Source organism: Xenopus laevis, chromosome 2L (genome assembly GCF_017654675.1).
Source record: "Xenopus laevis strain J_2021 chromosome 2L, Xenopus_laevis_v10.1, whole genome shotgun sequence".
Classification (NCBI taxonomy): Eukaryota; Metazoa; Chordata; class Amphibia; order Anura; family Pipidae; genus Xenopus; species Xenopus laevis.
The window spans coordinates 171,857,142-171,879,000 of NC_054373.1; the positions used below are offsets into that span (position 1 = coordinate 171,857,142).

Consider the following 21,859-nt stretch of genomic DNA (forward strand, 5'->3'; position numbering starts at 1 on the left):
GTTAGCTGTTGCTATAAACACCTGGTGAAAAATAAATTTAATTTTATCTACTGGGAGCAAAATAAGCAACAATGAATGTAGTCAGCAACAGTAATTGTTACTAATTCACCTTGAGAAAATGAGACTAGGCTAAGGCAAAACACAGCATATTCACTGACATTCTACATTGTAAAATATATTTTTGTGAAACTTGCAGACAACAAAAGAAATACTCTAAAGAGAATTAAATAAAATTAGTCCTTTTGCTCTACAATAAAGTGAAGTGAAGTCCTGTGAGTGCGGATATTTCTCTGGAATTTTATACATTATATATATATATATATATATGTATATACTGTATATATATATATATATATATATATATATATATATATATATATATATATATATATATATGCCTACAAGCCCTAAAGCTCTTGTTTGTGGCTTGTACCATGCTATTTATACTACTAATCTCAATCTTTCCCAAATATCCGGCAACAGTATGATCAAGCCTACCTTAGGGACAACAACAAAAAGGGGAACATATATCAATTAAAAATTTGAATTTCGAATTTTCACATTTTTTTATGGCCAAAACTCTCAAATTCGACTAGGGGATTGTTTAAATTCGATTTGAGTTTTTTTTTAAAAAAAAAGTCTAACTTGATTTTCGAGATTTAACATACACTGGGCCCTTTAAGAACTCAAATTCGACTATTCGCCACTTAAAATCAGCTGAATTGCTGTTTAAGTCAATATAACAAATAAAAAAACAAACAAATACAAAAATGATTGTAGAAGTGATACCTATATTGGCTAATAAAAATACATTGCAAGCTTTCGGAGCACCAAGGCCCCTTCGTCAGGCAAAATACAAATGAAAGCTAGAAAGGCACAGCATATATACTGTAAGATCAGTGGAAGGTATTCATGGGCAATAGATTAGGAAGTTACAGATAGACAGAGATCAATTATAGAGATAATACAATGAATTAGGGTGGATTGTAAATAGTCCAGGAGTCTGGATTCAGTCAAGTCACATAGTGTGACATGAAACCTAAACCCTAAATTAAGGCCCTGTCTTAATGTGTTAAACAACTCCATAAATTTGAATTCATAAATCTTCCTTTCCCGTTCAGTTTTAAAGTTCCCTTTTAGAATTAAGACATGCATGTCCTGAAGACAATGATTTTGACTGCAGAAGTGTTGCCCCACTGGTGTATCACATGATCAATGGGAGACGTCCTGGAATCAATTTTGAGTTGTTTGCAGCCTTCCTAACATTCAAGTTTTTTTCAGAAAAAAAACTCAAATCGGGTTTTTTTAAATTAGAATCAAATTTGATTCGAGTTTTCGGGTCAATCCCAATCACCAGAGTTTAGGAAATTCAATTTTTTTTAATAAATTTTGATTTTGAGTTCATGGGACTTTTTAAAAACCAATAGTGTAACACAAAAATGGAATAAAATAAAATAACGATAACATGCTAAACGTATCTAAAAAAGCACACATACATTTTTTTTAGAAGACTTAAATTCCCATTAATACAACTTTTCATATCAAGCTTACATTTAAAGCTGTCCTTTAAACAGCAATATTTTTACAAAAAAAAAAAAAATATTGCTGAAAAACAGTACAGATATGGGACCTGTTATACAGAATGCTCAGGACCTGGGGTTTTCCGGAAAACATATCTTTCTGTAATTTAGATCTTCATACCTTAAGTCTACTAGAAAATCATGTAAACATTAAGGGGTCGAATTGACAATTTGAATTTTTTTTTTTATGGTCTAAACTGTCAAATTCGGCAGTCCAATTCGAAATTCGAATAATCCAAACTAGAATTTTTGTAAAAATTCGAATTCGATTTTTGAGATATATCAAACCCTGGCCCTTTAAGAATTCGATTATTACACCTAAAACCTGCCGAATTCATGTATTAGTCAATGTGAGAGGTCCAAAAACTCAAATCGAGTTTGGTCGAATTCAATATGAATCGAGTTTTCAGGCTGGTAAAATTTCCCGAGTTTTAGATATTATTATTATTATTTTTTTTATAAATAATCCGCTAGTTGAATTTCGAGTAGATTCGAATTTAATAGAGTTTTAAAAAAACTCACATGAATTCGAACTTCTACTTTTGATAAATGTACCTCTAATTAAACCGATAGGATGGTTTTGCTTCCAATAAGGATTAATTATATCTTAGTTGGGATCAAGTACAAACGACTATTTTATTATTACAGAGATAAAGGAAATCATTTTTAAAAATCTGGATTAATTAGAGAAAATGGAGACTATGGGAGACAGCTTTTCCGTAATTCAGAGCTTTCTGGGTAGGTTTCCAGATAATGTACATGTACCTGATAAAACCTGCTTAAAAACTAAATAAAAAAAACGGGTTTTTCATATAAAAAAAAAAATGGAAATCATATAAACCACTGCAAACAATGGAACAATTTTACCTGGTCGAAGAGTTGTTTGCCTGTTGTATTTGGCTGGATGGCAAATTCCAGCTCTGCGTCCATAGTAGTGACCCGTACATTGATCTACACAAAAAGCAGAAACAAGAAGTGTATGGTTAAAAAAAAAAAAAAACTTCTATGCGATACATTTTTAAGTTAACTTCAAAACATGAAAACATTATTCTCCGCCATACTCTTTGTGTATAACCTGCTTTTATGTACAGATATGGGACCTTTTATCCAGAATGCTGGGGATTGTTAAGTAATTTGGATATTCATACCTTAAGGCTACTAAAAAATCATATAAATATTCAATAACCCAATAGGCTGGTTTTGCTTCCAATAAGGATTAATTATATCTTAGTTTGAATCAAGTACAAGCTACTGTTTTATTATTACAGGTATGGGACCTGTTATCCAGAATGCTCAGGACCTGGCGTTGTCCGGATAATGGATCTTTCTGTAATTTGGATCTTCATGCCTTAAGTCTACTAGAAAATCATGTAAACATTAAAGGACTAGCAACAACAATTTTTTTTTTTTTAATTCGTTAGTATGGAACGAAAAAAAACAAAAAACACAGAGACATATTAAACTTTTAAATCGCTAAGTCTATATTAAGAAATAACTTATGGAAACTCCGGTTGTGCTCCTCTTCAGAAAAGGTGACAGGGCGATGATCCATCATGCGGCACTCAATTTCTCCTTCCTGGCTATCTCCTATAAGGAAGGCAGGGAGGAGAAATCAAGCGCCTCACGTTGGATCGCTTTTTCTGAAGAGGAGCGCAAGCGGAGTTTCGGTATGTTATTTCTTAATAAAGACTTAAAAAGATTTAAAAGTTTAAATTTGTCTTTGTGTTTTTTTGTTCTATACTAACGAATTTAAAAAAAAAAATATGTTAATGATCCTTTAAAAAAACCCTATAGGCTGGTTTTGCCTCCAATAAGGATTAATTATATCTTAGTTGGGATCAAGTACAAGCTACTGTTTTATTATTACACAGAAAAAAATGGTAAAAATTGTAATTATTTGTTTAAAATGGAGTCTATGAGTAAATCTGGTAAACAGTGAAAAAGCTATCCAATTGGGAAATGTTGCTAAAGTAATAGAAAGACAGACGACATGCCCAAGGCTGCATTTCGAGGGCCCTCGCCCAGAATATCGATAAGTGGTTGTTGGGAGTCCAACATTTTCATCATGGCTGCCCTTAGGTATTACATGTATTAAAGAGAACCTTGGAGCATCAGCCAAAGTTCATATGTAGGTTCTCAGACATCAAAAAAGTGTTTACCCCAACTTTGTTTACCAAAAAAGTGTTTACCCCAGGACTGTCAGACGAATAAAAGAGCTAATAGGCTCTTTTCATAATTTGGATCACCATGCCTTAAGGCTGAAACAAAAACATTTCAACAATAAAGAAAACCAATAAAAGATTGTTTTGCCGGTTATTTGAGTACAAACTTAGATATGGTCATGTAAAGTCATTTAGTATAATTTTACTTTATCTCTTTGCAACTGCAGTGATACATTATGATGAGAAACCTTCATTAAAAATACTCTCCCTGGACTGGGATAATTACTGAGCGGACAACCCCTCGGCCAATGATCAAATCACAATGGGGGGAGCTCAACCCCTCGGCCAATGATCAAATCACAATGGGGGGGGGGAAGGGGGCTCAACCCCGGGCCAATGATCAAATCACAATGGGGGGAGCTCAACCCCTCGGCCAATGATCAAATCACAATGGGGGGGAAGGGGGCTCAACCCCGGGCCAATGATCAAATCACAATGGGGGGAGCTCAACCCCTCGGCCAATGATCAAATCACAATGGGGGGGGGGGAAGGGGGCTCAACCCAGGGCCAATGATCAAATCACAATGGGGGGGGCTCAACCCCTCGGCCAATGATCAAATCACAATGGGGGGGGAAGGGGGCTCAACCCCGGGCCAATGATCAAATCACAATGGGGGGGAAAGGGTCTTAGACCACTAAAATGAGAATAGCAACGATGGTTTGTCACAATTTTTACCTGATGAGATACTCAGCCCAGTCTGTTCAATAACTGATGAAGTCAGTGGCATTTCCAATTAGCCTGATCACGGATTACTAAAATGCGAATTAATCTCATTATTAAAAAAACAAATACAACCTAATTCCCATGTCCGATTTTATCTTTTTTATTAATTTAAAAAAAACGCGAACGCAGAAAAACTCTATAAAATCGTGCGAAAACTTGAATCACTTGAAGTTTTTGCTCGAAAACCCTGAAAAAGTCTGGGGTTTTTGGGCTAAACCCAGCTCAGACCGCGAAAACTTCAAATTGAGATAGGTGCCTCTCCCATTGACTTATACAGGACCTCAACAGTTCTCAGATGGCAGATTTTCTGATTTGGACTTTTTGCAACACCGTGGCAGAATAAATCTTGAAAATTTTGAGTTATTTTTCCCTCTAAAATTTTTTTTTAAATTTTAATAAATAACCCCCCACAGTGTTTACAGAGACCATAATTTGTGACTCCCCGATATGCTCACCTTGAGGTGGGCAATATCAGGCTGATTCAATCGTGGGCCCAATGATCGAATCACAACAAAGCGAATACGGGCGATCGGATCAATGACAACATCAACAAACCGATACAGTCCTTGATCCAGCAGGATTTTTAACCCTGCCTGATATCGATTGGGGAAGCCCAATAGGCAGTCAGTAGCTTAGATCTGATGCCTGTGGATGGGGAGCTGAAAACATTGAGCTGCTCAGGTATGGTCCTACTGATTACAGTTTAACTGGGCAACTCATAAGGGTATGCATGGCCTGCATTCAAGTCTAACTAAGCATGAAACCTTGCGTGTGAATTAGAATACCTGCGAAATGAACATGTTGGAAAACAGAATAACATGCACCTTTTTTTAAAACAACGATACAGGTGTAAAACTCATTACGTTCCTCTTTGTTTTTCCATAAAGTGCACAGCTGATAGTAGGTAAAATGTTTCCATCTACCTGGTGTATTTTTAAAGGTGCTAATAACTTTCTTTACTCACTCTCTATCTTTGAGAAAGGTCCCTGATGGCACCCAAACTTGGAATACTTTGGAATTTTTACTGTGGTACTAGCCGAAAAGTCAGTCTCCTGCTATTAAAATTCACAGCATTCATTAAGACCTGCGAGTATGACTCTTCCTTTACATACATACATACATATATATATATATATATATATATATATATACATACATATATACATATATATATATACATTATATATATATATATATATATATATACATACACACACACACACACACACACACACACACATATATATATATATATAGATATATCTATATATCTATATATCTATATATCTATATATCTATATATCTATATATCTATATATACACACACACACACATATATATATATACACACATACATATATATATATATATATATATATATATATATAAATTAAATAAAGTAACTTTGAAAAGAAAATCCTGGTGTGCATCAGCATTCTATCACTATATAAGCTACTCTGTCTTTGCACCCAGGTGCAAGTTTTTTCTAAGTGTGTGCTCAAGCCTTCTCATATATATATATACATACACACACACACATTACCAAAAATAACTGCACTCCTAAGACTTCTCAAGTGAAAAACACACAAAATGTATTTCAACGTTTCAGCACCATCACTTGGGCCGTCTTGAGGAACGGCGGTTATTTTTGGTAATGTATGCATTATGGTATTGACCAGGGGCGATCCTGGCCCCTCCGCCGCCTGAGGCAGCAGCAGTTGCTGCTGCCCCCCCTCCCCTGGAAATTCGCTCTTAAAGTACCAGGAGCAGCATTTTTGCTGCCCCTGGTACCTAGTGGGGCGCTGCCGCCTGAGGAGACAGCCTCAACTCGCCTCATTGGCGAAGCACCCCTGGTATTGACCTAGCAGCAAGGCTGCTGTTGTGGTTGGTTAAGAGTGCACCTTACAAGTCTGACACACTTTACCAACAAACCGCACTCCAAGGTTTTTAATAGGTGAAAAAAATCAAGTGAAAATGTTATTATTGTATTGATGAATAAAATTTTCACTTGATTTTTTCACCTGCTAAAGACCTTGGAGTGCGGTTTGTTTGTAAAGTGTGCAGGATTACTAGCAGCTGCTGCGTATGATGTAGTGGCACAGATCTGTTGATCTGTGGGCTTTGCCTCCCTGACAATGACCATGGCAATTTGTTAAGAGTTTAATATAACTTACAATCCACTAACATTTTCCTTAGGTGAAATATGGAGCAATACATCCACCTTACAAATGCAAAACCATAAACTTAAAATCTAAAATAACTGTAAAACCAAAAATAATAAAAAATGAAAACTAATTGCAAATTGTCTCAGAATATCACACTTTACAGCATATAAAAGTTAAAGGAACACCAAAAATGTGTAAAGTGTTTTATAGTAATTAATTCCCTGCACGGATACAATGGATGTAATTGCTTCAGAAACCCTATAGTATATATAAACAAGCTGCAGTGTAGCTGTGGGGGCAGCCATTCAAGGAACAGGCTACATAGCAGATAACAGATGCTCTCTGCCATTCTATACTATTACAGAGCTTACCGGTTATCTTAGCCTGTGCCTTTTCTCCTTTTTCAGCTTGAATGGCTGCCCCCAAAGCTAAACAGCAGCTTGTTCATATAAACTATAGAAGTGTTTCTAAAGCAAAACATAACATTTACCAATGCAGGCCAACAGTACATTATATTTTAACTACTTTAAACCATTTTTATTTTTTAGTGTTACTGTTCCTTTCACTCAAAGGTGAACAGCCCCTTTAATGACTTTAGCTACGTTGAATAAGGTGACAAAAACAAGACAGCTTGATGGCTCTGAAACTATAATAACGCAGGCTACCAATGTCATCACATGGGGAATAGCCTTTTATAGTGGAAAACCTCTCCTATGTCAATATGAGCTGATCAGCTGTTGTTTTTACATTCAAATGACTCTGAGCAGGACTTGCCTATGGCATTTGTGAGGCTGTTTGACTTTGGAAACGTGTCCAATACTTCCGACAGCTTGTACAGGTATAGGATCCGTTATCCAAAAACATACACCGAACTGTAGGGCGTGTTAGAATGTGAAGCCAGTTTACAAGGCATGCAGGGTGCATTAGTTGACTGTTCACATTGTTCACATTGGATTGACACTGGGAGATACAAGTAAAAACCCTTTTTATTGATGTTTTTCTACAAAATATACTGGTAAAGAATGATGGTGCATTTCCTGCTCAGATATAGAATCCTGGCACGTTCTTGTACAATATCTATGTGGCTTAAACACATAAAAAGGGTGTATTTGTTAAGTCTGAAAAACACATAAGGGAATTGTATGTTAAAGGAGTTAACATCTGCCTGTGGCCAGTAAGCAACACATCATGCAATATATATGAGACAAGTCTGCCAGCGATACAGCCAATTAGCCGACTACATTTGGTCACCTGAAACACATTCCTTAAAATCCTGGATTTCCCTAATATGGAATTATTTTGCAATCATTTTTTTTTTTTTTAAATCTGTTGTTGGGGGGGAAGTGAAAAAAACTACACAATAAAATCAACTGTAGTGAAATGATTAATTAAGCACAATCTAGTGGTAATAAGAGGAGCCACACAATGGATTCTAGTGCTTCCTACTACAGGTAAGGCACCTGTTATCTAGAATGCTCGGGAGCTGGGGTTTTCCGGATAACTAATCTTTCTGTAATTTGTATCTTCATACTTTATGTCTCCTAGAAAGTCACGTAAACATTAAATAAACCCAAAAGGCTGGTTTGGCATCCAATATGGATTAAATATATCTTAGTTCAAGTGCAAGGTACTATTTTATTATTACAGAGAAAAAGGAAATCATTTTAAAAAATTTGGATTATTTGGATAAAATAGAGTCTACGGGAGACAGCCTTTCTGTAATTCGGAGCCTTCTGGATAATGGGTTTTCCGGAAAGCAGATCCGGACAACAATTTTGAGTGCATTAAGTGTTTGCAAAGAAAATTGTATATTGCTGTTGTTTTAAAGTTTTGTGCTATGTAATAAGAATTTTATAGATAAAAGTTCCTACTTTTTTGCAACAGTTTGGGATGAGGGATGAAAACATAATTTTGCCTCTTTATTATTTATTCAGCAGCTCTGCAGTTTGCAATTCTGGCAATCTGGTTGCTTGGGTCCAAATTATAAATCGTTATAATAACCATGAACAAAAGCAAGAGGCTTGTTTTCTTTGGCATTCTCTTTACTGCCTTCTTAATTAGAGAAGGAAGGGTAATGTGTTTGCTCATTAACAGAGAACAAATGCTTCTTAAAACACAGGGAAGTTAATGTACTTTAGAAATCTTTGGATATATTTTCCTTTTAAAAGTTAGAGGTTACCAAAAGGTTCCTTAAATCTGGGAACACACAATTATTAGTAAGACTAGTACAGTGTGCTGAATTTTGGGTTGCCACCTTTCGGTGTCCGGACAGGAGGTGGAGCATGTGATGGGGCGGGGCAGGTGTGTGTGATGGGGTGGGGTTAGTGACGTAGAGGGCAGGTCACATGATGAGGTTTTTTGAATTTGGAAAAACCGGCAGGCAGTTTTGACCTGGCCAGCCCCTCCGAAATCTGGCCTGTCCTGATCAAAACCGGCAGGTGACTAACCCTAACTGAGCTCTGCTGATAATTATTCCTTCTAATTTCCAGTTTATTTTGAAAAATGGTTGTTTTGCAACTGTGGAAAAAGATACTAGCCACAGAGAAGATTTCCAGACACCATGGGGCCGATTCACCAAGGGTCGAATATTGAGGGTTAATTAACCCTCGATATTCGACTGGGAATTAAAATCCTTCGAATATCGAAGTCAAAGGATTTTAGCGCAAATAGTTCAGGCTTATTCCTTCGATCGAACGATTAAATCCTTCGAACCAAACGATTCCGAAGGATTTTAATCCAACGATCAAAGGAATATCCTTCGATCAAAAAAACGTAGGAAAACCTATGGGGACCTTCCCCATAGGCTAACATTGAGTTTGGTAGGTTTTAGATGGCGAACTAGGGGGTCGAAGTTTTTTCTTAAAGAGACAGTACTTCGACTATCGAATGGTCGAATAGTCAAGCGATTTTTAGTTCGAATCCTTTGATTCGAAGTCGTAGTCGAAGGTCGAAGTAGCCCAAAAAAACACTTCGAAATTCGAAGTTTTTTTACTTCGAATCCTTCACTCGAAGTTAGTGAATTGGCCCCTATATGTAATATTTGCCAAATAGTAGCTAGTCTTGGTAACATTCAGAGCTTGGTAACCATGACTGTTCTGCTGCACTAGTAAGAACACATGTTCCATTCCAGACTCCTTAAAGGGGAACTATTGGGAAGCTTCAGTATACTGAAATAAGAAACTTTCGAAATATAATCAATTAAATATTCTGTACCGTTTCTGATATAATCAAGTTTATCTTCAATATCCCTCTCTTCATTCTGTCTTCATGCAGCAGTTGGGTGTCAGATATTCATTGACAGTTAGATCCAATATATCTTATAGGGGGCTCCTTTCGCCTAGAATATGTATTAGAGCTCACTCTATTAAAATCAACAGAAATCCTGTCTCTCTGCATGCAGAATTTGTGCAAAGGCAGTTATTCTTTTTAGAACTGGAATAAGTTATTTGAGTGAGCGCTAATATATCTACTAGGAAAGGAAGCCCCCCCCCATAAGATATATTGGATCTAACTGTCAATGAATATCTGACACCCAACTGCTGCATGAAGAGAGAATGAAGAGAAACAGATGGCGAGAGAGGAATAGTGAAGATAAACTTGATTAGTTCAGAAACAATGCAGAATATTTAATTAATTATATTTAGAAAGTTTCTTATTTCAGTACAATATTTAGTTAGTGTTTGGTGGGAGGCATCTCGTCAGAATTGGCTCATCGTCAGTTGGCTCATTGATTGGACTGGCCGGAAAATTTTGATCAGGTGCCTTTGAAGGTACCCGAACATCGGCCATTGTTAGTGCTGAATCATCAGATACAGTTCGAATTCTATTGTTTCTACCTATATATCCGACGATTCAGCTCTACAGGTGTGTATTGAAACAAAAAATCTTTCTAGGAAAGTGTTTATATCACTGTTGCTGTAGAGAAATTCCAGCACACTGGGCTTCTTATCTGCAGAACAAATCTGTCTTTCATATGGTTCCCTATGGGAAATACAAAATTGGTTAAAAGGATAAAAAACTTGAAAAAAGACCTTATGCTTACAATACATTCTCCAGTTTTCAGAAGCATGTGATATGATCTAATAAAAGTCGATAGTCGCCTTGTTAACATTCTGCTTTTGTTCCCGCACGCTCACTGTGCACATGTAAGACAACCTAACAGCTATAACAGTAGGTTTAATTTCCAGTAAAATAAAATTCCAAAAAAACAAACAAAAAAAAAACCCAAAACTTGTTATCTTACCGGTTTCGGCATTTTCACAGCCGCTTTTCTTCTCCCTCACAAATGGATGGTTCTTGCCTGCAGAAACACAACTTGATTTTACAAGAGGACCTTTGATATAACAATGAACAAACACTTCAAAATAAGTTGGATATAAGGACATCAAGAGAAGCTTGGACACATTTTATTGCCATTCCCACTGGCAGCTGGTTGTGTAGTTAGTTGGAACAGAGATCTGAATGGCTGCCCGCTCTAAGCTTGAAGATGCTTTAACGCTCTAAATATGTAACAGGTTTATCCTAGGTTTGCATTGAAAAAGGTTAGCGCTAGTATAGGATGAGTGTAAATTAAATTATAGGGCCAAATTAAGCAGCAAACTTAACTTTGCCCACAAATGTCTCACAGGATGGGCTGTAACTGACTGGAGACACAGCATTCCTACTAATTTATGCTGCTATTCAAATTCTCTTGCACGAATGCAAAAATAAATAAATAGAGGTGCCACACAACAGTTCATCCATCTACTTCTTATTTGGTAAGGGTAATCATTCTCTCCGCAATCTTTACAGACATAGTTAATGCCAAGCAGACACACAATACAACATCTGAAATACATGATAAAATGTGTGAGTTTATCAGGTAAAAATTTAAAGGAGAAGGAAAGGTTAAAATTAAGTAAGCTTTATCAGAAAGGTCTATATAATTACATTAGTAAACCCTCAGTTATGCTGCTCTGAGTCCTCTGTCAAGACAAACACAGTATTTCTTTCCTTTTATTGGGTACATATGGGCTTCTGTATCAGACTTTCAGCATAATCCTCCAGGGCACGGGCTTGAGCATGCTCAGTTTGCTCTTCTACCCCTCCCTCCCCCTGGGCTGTAATCTGAGCTAAGAGCTATGAGTGAGCAGGGAGAGACTCAGGCAGGAAGTGATGTCACAGCAAGCTAATATGGCAGCGCCTATCCTAAACAGAGAAAGTGTCTAGAGCTATTTACTGAGGAATGGAAAAGCATTCTAAAGAATAAAATGGCATTCTAGCGTGCAGTGTTATATCTAATCTATTGGGAGCCTTCACAAGTAACACCTACAGGTATGGGACCTGTTATCCAGAATGCCCGGGACTTGGGGCTTTCCGGATCTTTCTGTAATTTGGGTCTTCATGCCTTAAATCTACTAGAAATTCATTTAAACATTAAATAAACCCAATAGGCTGATTTTGCCTTCAAGAAGGATTAATTATATCTTAGTTGGGATCAAGTACAAAGCTACTGTTTTATTATTACAGAGAAAAAGGAAATCATTTTTAAAAATTTGGATTATTTGGATAAAATGGAGTCTACGGGAGCCATTCCGTAATTCGGAGCTTTCTGGATATCGGGTTTCCGGATAAGGGATCCTATACCTGTATTTCTAGTAGTTGCATGACTCATTGGTAATCTTATCATAGTAACTACACAGAATCAACACCTCTGTGAATTTCAGATGTGCATTGTGATTGGATTGGTGGAAGAGTTGTGGTTTTTAATTTATTTAGCTTTTTATTCATCAGTTCTGCAGTTTGCAAGTTCAGCAATCTGGTTGATAGGGTCCAAATTAATCTAGCAACCATGCAATGATTTGAATAAGAGACTGAAATATCAATAGGAGAGGCCTGAATAGAAAGATGAGTAATTAAAAGTAGCAATAAATTTCCAGCCTTACAGAGCATTTGTTTTTAGATGGGGTCAGTGACCCTATTTAAAAAAAAATAAAAAAAATAAAAAGAAGACGAAATAAAATTGAAAACCTAGAATACATAATGAAGACCAAATGAAGTTAACTTAAAGGTGAACTACGCCTTTAATGAACAAGTAAAGCGATAGCTTAGAATATAAATTGAAATGAATTAGTATTTATAGTAAAATTCAAATTAAAGAAAGTACTAAAAAATGTAAATTCAGAAAAACACGTCATATGCCAACAGCCTTCAGAGAACAATTCACCTTCTACACATTTAAACTACAGTTCCCCACAACAATCAATCTGTCTGCAATGTTTAAAGGAACAGTAACACCAATTTTTAAAAATGTTTAATTCCACACATCATTACCCCCAAAGCTCTCCGAAGGAATAGAAACATAAATTTATGCTTCAGATTAGGTGATTTAGGTTATCGGTACAAAGCTGACTTCCAGTTCAGCTAACAGAGGAATTCAAGCTGCTGTCTCCTTTCTCCTATAGGGCACTTTGCAAGTCAAATTCAAGCTCAATATTTGAAAAAAGCCAAGGGTAAGTAAGCCTTACCTATCATTATTGGTATTTTGAGGGGGGAAAAGTATTAAAGGAGAAGGAAAGATACAGAGGCAGTTTATTGCCAATAGATTAGCCACAACAGTGCAAGCTACAACACTATATTTATTCTGTAGAATGCTTTACCATACCATACAGCTCTAGAAACTTTGTTTGTTTAGGATAGCAGCTGTCATATTATCTTGGTGTGACATCATTTCCTGCCTGAGTCTCTCACTGCTCACTCATAGCTCTGGGCTCAGATTAAAGCAGGGAGGGAAGGAGGGAGGGGGAGAGGAGCAAACTAAGCATGCTCAAGCCCTAGCACTGGAGGTTTAAGATGAAAAGTGTAAGTCTGATACAGAAGCCCATGAGTACACAAAAGAAGAAAATAAATGCTGTGCTTCTTTTGACAGAGGACTCAGAGCAGCATTACTTTGAGGGTTTACTGGTTTATTTATATAGACCTTTCTGATAAAGTTTACTTAGTCGTAACCTTTCTTTCTCCTTTAAAAAACATTGGTGTTACTGGTCCTTTAACTGTTTGGGTGTCAACCCCATTTTGCACATCTTTTGTGTTAAATTGGGGTATTTGGGGAAAATGTTGTCTTTGCCAGGAAAATGGTACATATTGCCATGCTTAAATTAATTGTAATAATGTGTATGCAATAAAATCTCTATCTAAATGCACATGTTAATATGCATAAAAATACAACTGTTTTGGAAAGAGCTTTTAAATATTTTTTTTTAAAAAAGTGAAATCAGTGGTCAGAATTCCTGTCTTTACTTCACATTGAATATTTTATGTGCAAAAACAGCCAGTATTGTGTATAGAGGGGGTGTGTGGGTGAGAGTGTACAGTGTCTGTACAAAACCCAGGTGAAGGCAGAAGACAGTCCCAAATGCATACCTAGATGTTGGGTGGGAACAGTAAGTTAAAGGGGTTGTTCCCCTTTACTTAACTTTTAGTATGATGTAGAGAGTGATATTCTGAGACAATTTGCAGTTGGTTTTCATGTTTTATAATTTGTGGTTTTTGAGTTATTTATCTTTTTATTCAGCAGCTCTCCAGTTTGCAGTTTCAGAAGTCTGGTTGCTAGGGTCAAAATTACTCTAGCAACCATGCACTGATTTGAATAAGAGACTGGAATATGAATAGGAGATAAAGATGAGCAATAAAAAGTAAATATAAATATAAAGATGAGCAATAAAAAGTAACAATACATTTGTAGCCTTACAGAGCATTTGTATTTAGATGGGGTCAGTGACTCCCATTTGAAAGCTGGAAAGAGAAGAATGCAAACCATTCGAAAACTATAATAAAAAAATTAAGACCAATTGAAACATTGCTTAGAATTGGCCATTCTTTATCATACTAAAAGTTAACTCAAAGGTGACCCACCCCTTTAATGGACAGCAGCAAATGCCTAGAATGCAATGGACACTTTTCCCTTCACTCTGTGTGCTGCCTATGGGTGGGGGAAAGAATCGGAAGTGTTATACACTTCAATTACATTTACACCTTTCACTTGGTTTCAATTCATTGAAATAAATTATATAAAAGTTGGATATTCGCAGATAGTTGGTACTAGCCCTTGTACAACCACAGGGGTAAAGAGGAATAATCTTTATAGGAATTATAAATAGTTTAATGGCAGAGACGCTGCGATTTTGGAGATTAGTCGCCCAGCGACAAATTTCCTTTTCTTTGGGGCGACTGGTCTCCCCAAACTGCCTACCCTGTGGCTAGAATTTAACATCGCTGGCGGGATGACATTCAGAGCAATTCATTTTCCGAAGTCGCCCGAAGTTGCCTCACAAGGAAACTTCAGGCAACTTTGGAAAACAAAGCGCTCCAAGTGCCATCCCGCCATCGATTTAGATTTACAGCCGGCGGGAAGGCAGTTCAGGGAGATTAGTCGCCCCGAAGAAAAGGAGATTTGTCGCCAGGCTACTAATCTCTCCGAATCACAGCATGTCTCTGCCCTAAAGAGGATTTTTTTCACTTAATTTTGTAAACGAATAAGGCTATGCCCCCCTTATCTATTTGGTTAGGTTAGAGAAGGGGTCCCCAACCTTTTTAACCCATGAGCCACATTCAAATGTAAAAAGAGTTGGGGAGCAACACAAGCATGAAAAAGTCCATTGGGGTGCCAAATAAGGGCCGTGATTGGCTATTTGGTAGCCCCTATGTGGACTGGCAGTCTACAAGAGTCTCTCCCTGGCACTATACTTGGGTTTTGTGCAATTAAAATTAGATTTCAGGCTTGACATTCAAAACTAAGCACCTGCTTTGAGGCCACTGGGAGCAACATCCAAGGGGTTAGAGAGCAACATGTTGCTCACGAGCTACTGGTTGGGGATCACTGGGTTAAAGCAAACGTGGTCACTAGTAATTGTCTAATTGCTTTTGGGATTAATAGAGGCATCTGATGCTATGGAGACTGGAACCACAGGTATGTTTGTAGTTTTAACAAATGCAAATCTAGCCTCCTCACATGTCATGTAATACGACGTTCAGGATATTTTTTTATAGTAACAGGAAGAGAATTCATTTTTGCATGTTTTGGACATGATATAAGAAGTGAATGTCAAAACTGAGGCACCGTAGATTGTTTTAGCCAAAACACTGAAGAAGGAATCATCCTGTGAGCCTTCAGTCTTAAGATGTCTATGGTGGAAAATCAGCGTAAAAGAACAGCTGCTTATTAAGAGAATGTTTTATTTGCAGAATCGGTTGAGAATTACTAAAGGCCCCCATACATGGGCAGATATAGCTGCCAACAGATTTGAAGGAGAACTAAATCTTAAAAATGAATATGGTTAAAAATGCCATATTTTATATACTGAACTTATTGCACCAGCCTAAAGTTTCAGCTTGTCAATAGCAGCAATGATCCAGGACTTCAAACTTGTCACAGGGGGTCACCATCTTGGAAAGTGTCTGTGACACTCACATGCTCAGTGGGCTCTGAGCAGCTGTTGAGAAGCTAAGCTTAGGGCTCGTCACTAATTATCCAGCAGAAAATGAGGTTGGTCTGTAATATAAGCTGATGCTACAGGGCTGATTATTAAATTCTGATGCCAATTGCACTGGTTTCTGAGTTGCTATGTAGTAATTATCTGTATTAAACACTTCAAACACGGATACATTTGTTAACTTTAGCCCCACTGAGCAAAATCCCTGAGTTTCATTAAAGGCAGCTGTTAGAATTGATACAATAGTTGCAAATATTCCAATGATACTACTGGGAAATTAATTCTACCAACTAAATGTAGCAAATTTTAACAGTTCAGATGCTCCTGGATCACTGAGCTGCCAGAGTGAGACACTAGAGACAAGTACATTAAACTTTAAACTTAAATTTTGGGAAACCGGTAAAAAATGGAAAACAATTGAAAAAAGTCTGTTTATGGTGAACAATCTGAAAACAACTCAATTGAAAAAGTCTTATATTGTGACATTTCTATTCTATGTGTACTGTATATTGTGAGTGGGTCCCTAAGCTCAGTAAGTGACAGCAGCACAGAGCATGTGCAGTGAATCAGCAGAAAAGAAGATGGGGAGCTACTGGGGCATCTTTGGAGACGCAGATCTTTACTGCTAAACCGCTGTGGTTGCCTTGGGCTGGTATAGAAGCCCCAAACATAATGTACAACATTTCTAGCTACTTCTTTAGTTAGGCTTAAGTTCTCCTTTAGGCTGGCCATAGACATGCAGATTATAGTTTATTGTCGGATGAACGATTGTCAGTGCCAATCTTCCAACCTGCAACTAACCATTCAGATAAATATAAAATAGTAACGTAAACAAATCCCACGATGCTCGGGCCATTAATGTACAGGCGGCAATCGTACAAAACTTATGTCCGACAAATGCTAGTGTGACAGTTTCTCATTGGTATCCTCAAATAGGCAATACATGCAGGGATATTTTTGGCAGCTGATATAAATCTTTTAACCTGTACGATCGACTGAATGACCATTATACCAAAAATGTCAGGACACTCCACACATGGTCTGAAGAAAAAAAAAAAAAAATCTTTGTTTTGTACAATGTGTACTGTATATATGGCAAGCTTAAATCAGCAGCTTATTGCCCAGTGTATGGGGCCCTTCGGCGGTAAGCCAGATGTCGATTGGCCGGACTTAGAAAATCCCATCACATCGAGAACTACATTGTTTCGTTGATGTGGTCTTCGATCCGACCACCCCTTTTCTCCTTATTGTGATCCGATCGTTGGGCCCTAGGGCTCACAAACGGATCAGTCCATATCAGTGAGAGCTCCGCTCATTTGCTACCTTGACAAACAATTTATTTCACAAACAAAAGGCTTGTTTGCCATCAATCAAGGACATACACTAGCTTAGTTATTATCAAATTCAAGGTACTGTCATTTTACGCAGAAAGCCAATCAATTTTGGACAATTTGTGTACACAGGACACTATGGAAGATGACATTGTAAAGTTATTTGTAAATACAGCTGCTACTGAAAGCAGATTATGACAGATTCTCTATTTTCTTTTCCCTGGTGACAGGAGAAAAAGCATGCAGGGCATTCAGGAGTCAGGCAACAGAAAAGGGATAAAGGAACATTGCTTTAACTGCCGTCTCCTATAGACTCCATTTTATCCGAATAATCCACATTTTTAAAAATTACTTTGTTTTTCTCTGTAATAATTAAACATTACCTTGTACTTGATCCCAACTAAGATATAACGAATCCTTATTAAAGGAAAAACAAGCTTATTGGGTTAATGTTAAAGATTTTCTAGTAGACTTAAGGTAGATTACAGAAAGATCCATTATCCGGAAAGCCCTAGGTCCCGAGCATTCTGGATAACAGGTCCCATAACTGTATGATGTTAGCCAGTTAAATTTATAGCGTCAAAGGAGATACTGTTATAGGCTAATTAAATTAATAAAAACATTTCAGCTCATTTTTCAAAGGTGATTGCATGTGGTTCTTTCATTATGCATCATTGTATTTTTGGGTTTACATTCCCTTTGGAAGCCAGTGTTCATGCACTGCTGCAGCAATAAAAATAACCTATTTATTGTATAAATGACATAATTATTCACACCCTGTCAAACAGCTAGAGAGCTCCTTAAAGGAAAACTATAACTCCCTGAATAATGTAGGTCTCTATAAAAGACATTGCATAAAACAGCTCATATGTAAAACCCTGCTTCATGAAAATAAACCATTATCATAATAATATACTTTTCTAGAAGTATGTGCCATTGGGTAATCATAAATAAAAAATTGCCATTTTAAAAAATAAGGGCCGCCCCCTGGGATCCTACGATTCATGGTGCACACAAACCATACACGTAAGGTCACATGAGCCAATTAACAGACAGAGTTGTGTCTTTTGCTTCCACACTTCCTGTTACAGTTAGAGCTGCAGTATTTCTGGTCAGGTGATCTCTGAGGCAGCACATAGACCATCACAAAAATATGGTTCAAGGCAAGAAATGTAAAAGTACAATATCCGCTTAAATAAATATATATACCAGTTTGGCAAGATTCTTTAATATGCCACTTAATATGATATAAACTATCTGTTGCTTAAATATTAATTTGGGGGGTAAAGTTTTCCTTTAAACAAATGCTTTCTGGGAAAGCACAAGCTGATTTGATATATTGGTATTGGAGGAACTCAGCTTGAACACTTGGCTGCGATTTTCACTCTGGCAGTAACGATTGGATTGTAATGTGTTGTGCCTAAAGGTGGGCATACAGGAGCCGATAAAAGCTGCCGACAGATCGCGTCGGCAGCTTATTGGCCTGTGTATGTGGGCCCCCGATGGGATGGGACTAAAAATCCCGTCGGATCGCGGCCGCATCTGTTCGTTCCCGTTCGCTACGATCCGATCGTTGGGCCCTAGGGCCCACGATCGGATCAGCCCGATATTGCCCAACTCAAGGTGGGAATATCGGAGAGAGATCCGCTCGTTTGGGCGACATTGCCAAACGAGCGGATCTATCAATGTATGGCCACCTTTAGGGACTACAACAATAAGATAAAGCATAAGTGCTTCTTATATTGGATTTAACAAGAGAACTCCAACTTAGCAACCCTCTGGGCTGTACTATGATAAGTCAAGACATACATACACCGACTAGGCTACAAATTTGAGCTTCTATACCAGTCCAAGGATACCACAGCCCTTTAGCAGGGAAGACTATGCCCCCAGTTTCTACTGATTCATAGCACAGTTACCTGAGCTTAGCCACAAAGTCAAAATATACTGTGGAGGGGGAGAGATTGGTTATTACTGAATTCGTGGCAGCATAGACACCAGTGCATGCTGCATTACAATAGCTTTTATAGGGCTGCTGAACCTCTGGGCTGGTATAGTAAGTTTATAAAGTACAACATTTGTAGACATATTTGCTTTTAGCCTTTAGTTCTTCTGTCAATCAATTAATCTCAACCAAACTGAAAGACAAAGGAGTTATTTATTAAAGGTGGAGTTGTGTTTTTCCTGAAAAATTTTAGTTTTTCAAGGGTAGTTTCAGAATAAACATGAATTTTTCAAGAATTATTATGCCCCAAAGTGGCCAAAAAGCCTGAATCTGAAAATACTCCAGCTAAAACCTATCAAGGTCATGTAGAAGACAACAGCAGAGGTCCCTTGAACCATTTGAAGATGTTTTTAACCTTCATGGCTTTCTGAGTTTTTTTCGGGTTGATTGTGCTTGAAAAATCAATCAATTTGAGGGTTTTTTTTGCCAATAACTCGATCAGTTGAAGTTTTTCCCCCTGTTAGCACTCACGTTTTTTACATTCAGGTTTTTTCATAATTAAGCAAAGATTGGAGTTGTGCGTTTATTCAAGGGAGAAAAAAGCCTCAGGACTTGACCTTTGATAAATAACCTCCACAGTGTTTATAATATACTTGTTAACAGCTTGTTTCTCCCACCCTAAACATGCACAAATATAATTTATGCAGCCCTCAATGAGCTATTGGCTATGGCACATTACATTAAGCTACACATGGGAGGAGAGCAGCCTATATACTGAGAATCGTGTAGCAAAGCATCCTGGATTCCCTTAAATGGAATACAAAATGTATAAATCTATTTTATGTTTAAATTATGATGTGGTTTCATGATTCGTTGACAACAAAGCTGCCAGTGTGAGCCTTGATCCAGCAATAAGCAGCTAACACTGCTGCATGGACCAGTAGCATTTACATCTAACGGAATATGAATAGAAAACTAAATAAACACAAATCCTGTTTTATAAACAGGGAATATTTTAGGTAAATGCTTGATTGAATAGGATAAAGGAGTGCTTGCAGGTAACAGGCTTAGCTGTAACAAGGCTTGTCAGTTCTTCTGTGTTAAAGGAACATTAACACCAAAAAGTGTCCTAAAGTAATGAAAAGTGAATGTACTGTTGTGCTGCACTGGTAAATTGCTGTTAGCTTCAGAAACTCTACTATAATTTATATAAACAAGCTGCTGTGTAGCCACTGGGCAGCCATTCAAGCACAGGATACACAGTAGATAACAGATAAGTATTACTATAGTTTATATAAACATGCTGCTGTGTAGCCATGGGGGCAGCCATTCAAGCGCAGGATACACAGTAGATAACAGATAAGTACGACTATAGTTTATATAAACAAGCTGCTGTGTAGCCATAGGGACAGCCATTCAAAGCTGAAAAGGAGAAAGGGCACATGATACACAGTAGATAACAGATAAGCTCTGTAGTATACAATGGGATGCTTTAGAACTTATCTATTATCTACTGTGTATCCTGTGCTTGAATGGCTGCCCCAATGGCTACACAGCAGCTTGTTTATATAAACTATAGTGGTATTTCTGAAGTAAACACACTGGTTTTGCCAGTGCAGGACACCAGTACATTATATTATCCATTCTTTAAAACAATTAAATTTTTTGGCGCAACTGTTCCTTTAACAGCCTTCACCTTTAACAGGGTTTGCCCTACTGGCATCCAATGCATACCTGGGGGGACACTTGCTAATAACTATGGTGTTGTTTTTATGTCTACATTACACTGTTTACATTGCAAATAATTCACTCTACTGTGTAAAATTTCATTCCTAATCCAAGAAGTGTATTTTTTTAGTTGTAATATTGGTGTGTAGGTGCATCTCAGGTCATTTTGTCTGGTCATGTGCTTTCAGAATGAGCCAGCACTTTAGGATGGAACTGCTTTCTGGCGGGCTGTTGTTTCTCCTACTCAATGTACCTGAAGGAGTCACAGAGGGACATGGGTTTTGACGATTGAGTGCTGGTCTTATATCTACCAGAGAGCTATTGTCTGGTTACCTTCCCATTGTTCTGTTAGGCTACTGGTGGAAAAAAGAGGAGGGTGATATCACTCCAATTTGCAGTGAAGCAAGAGACTAAAGTTTATCAGAGCACAAGTCACAGGACTGGGGGCACCTGGGAAACTGACAATATGTCTAGCCCCATGTCAGATTTCAAAATAAAATATAAAAATATCAGTTTGCTCTTTTGAAAAATGGATTTCAGCGCAGAGGTCTGCTGGAGCAGCGCTATTAACTGATGCATTTTGAAAAAAACATGTTTCCCATGACAGTATACCTTTAAGGAAACTGGGTAACTCCAATACTAAAACAATAAAGAGTAAGACTAAGGATGCCACCTTTGACCATGGCAAAAACTG

At 37.4% G+C, this 21,859-nt stretch overlaps 1 protein-coding gene across 1 annotated transcript in view; it reads right to left on the reverse strand.

The window, feature by feature from the left end:
* The window catches only part of rdx.L (radixin L homeolog), a 65,807-nt gene that overhangs the window by 30,096 nt on the left and 13,852 nt on the right, over positions 1-21,859 (reverse strand). The window contains exons 2-3 of the mRNA XM_041582689.1: positions 10,935-10,991; positions 2,448-2,531 (exon numbers count right to left, since the gene is read on the reverse strand). Coding sequence (XP_041438623.1) covers positions 2,448-2,531; positions 10,935-10,946 — 96 coding nt within the window. The 5' untranslated portion in view covers positions 10,947-10,991. The remainder of the gene's footprint in view (positions 1-2,447; positions 2,532-10,934; positions 10,992-21,859) is intronic.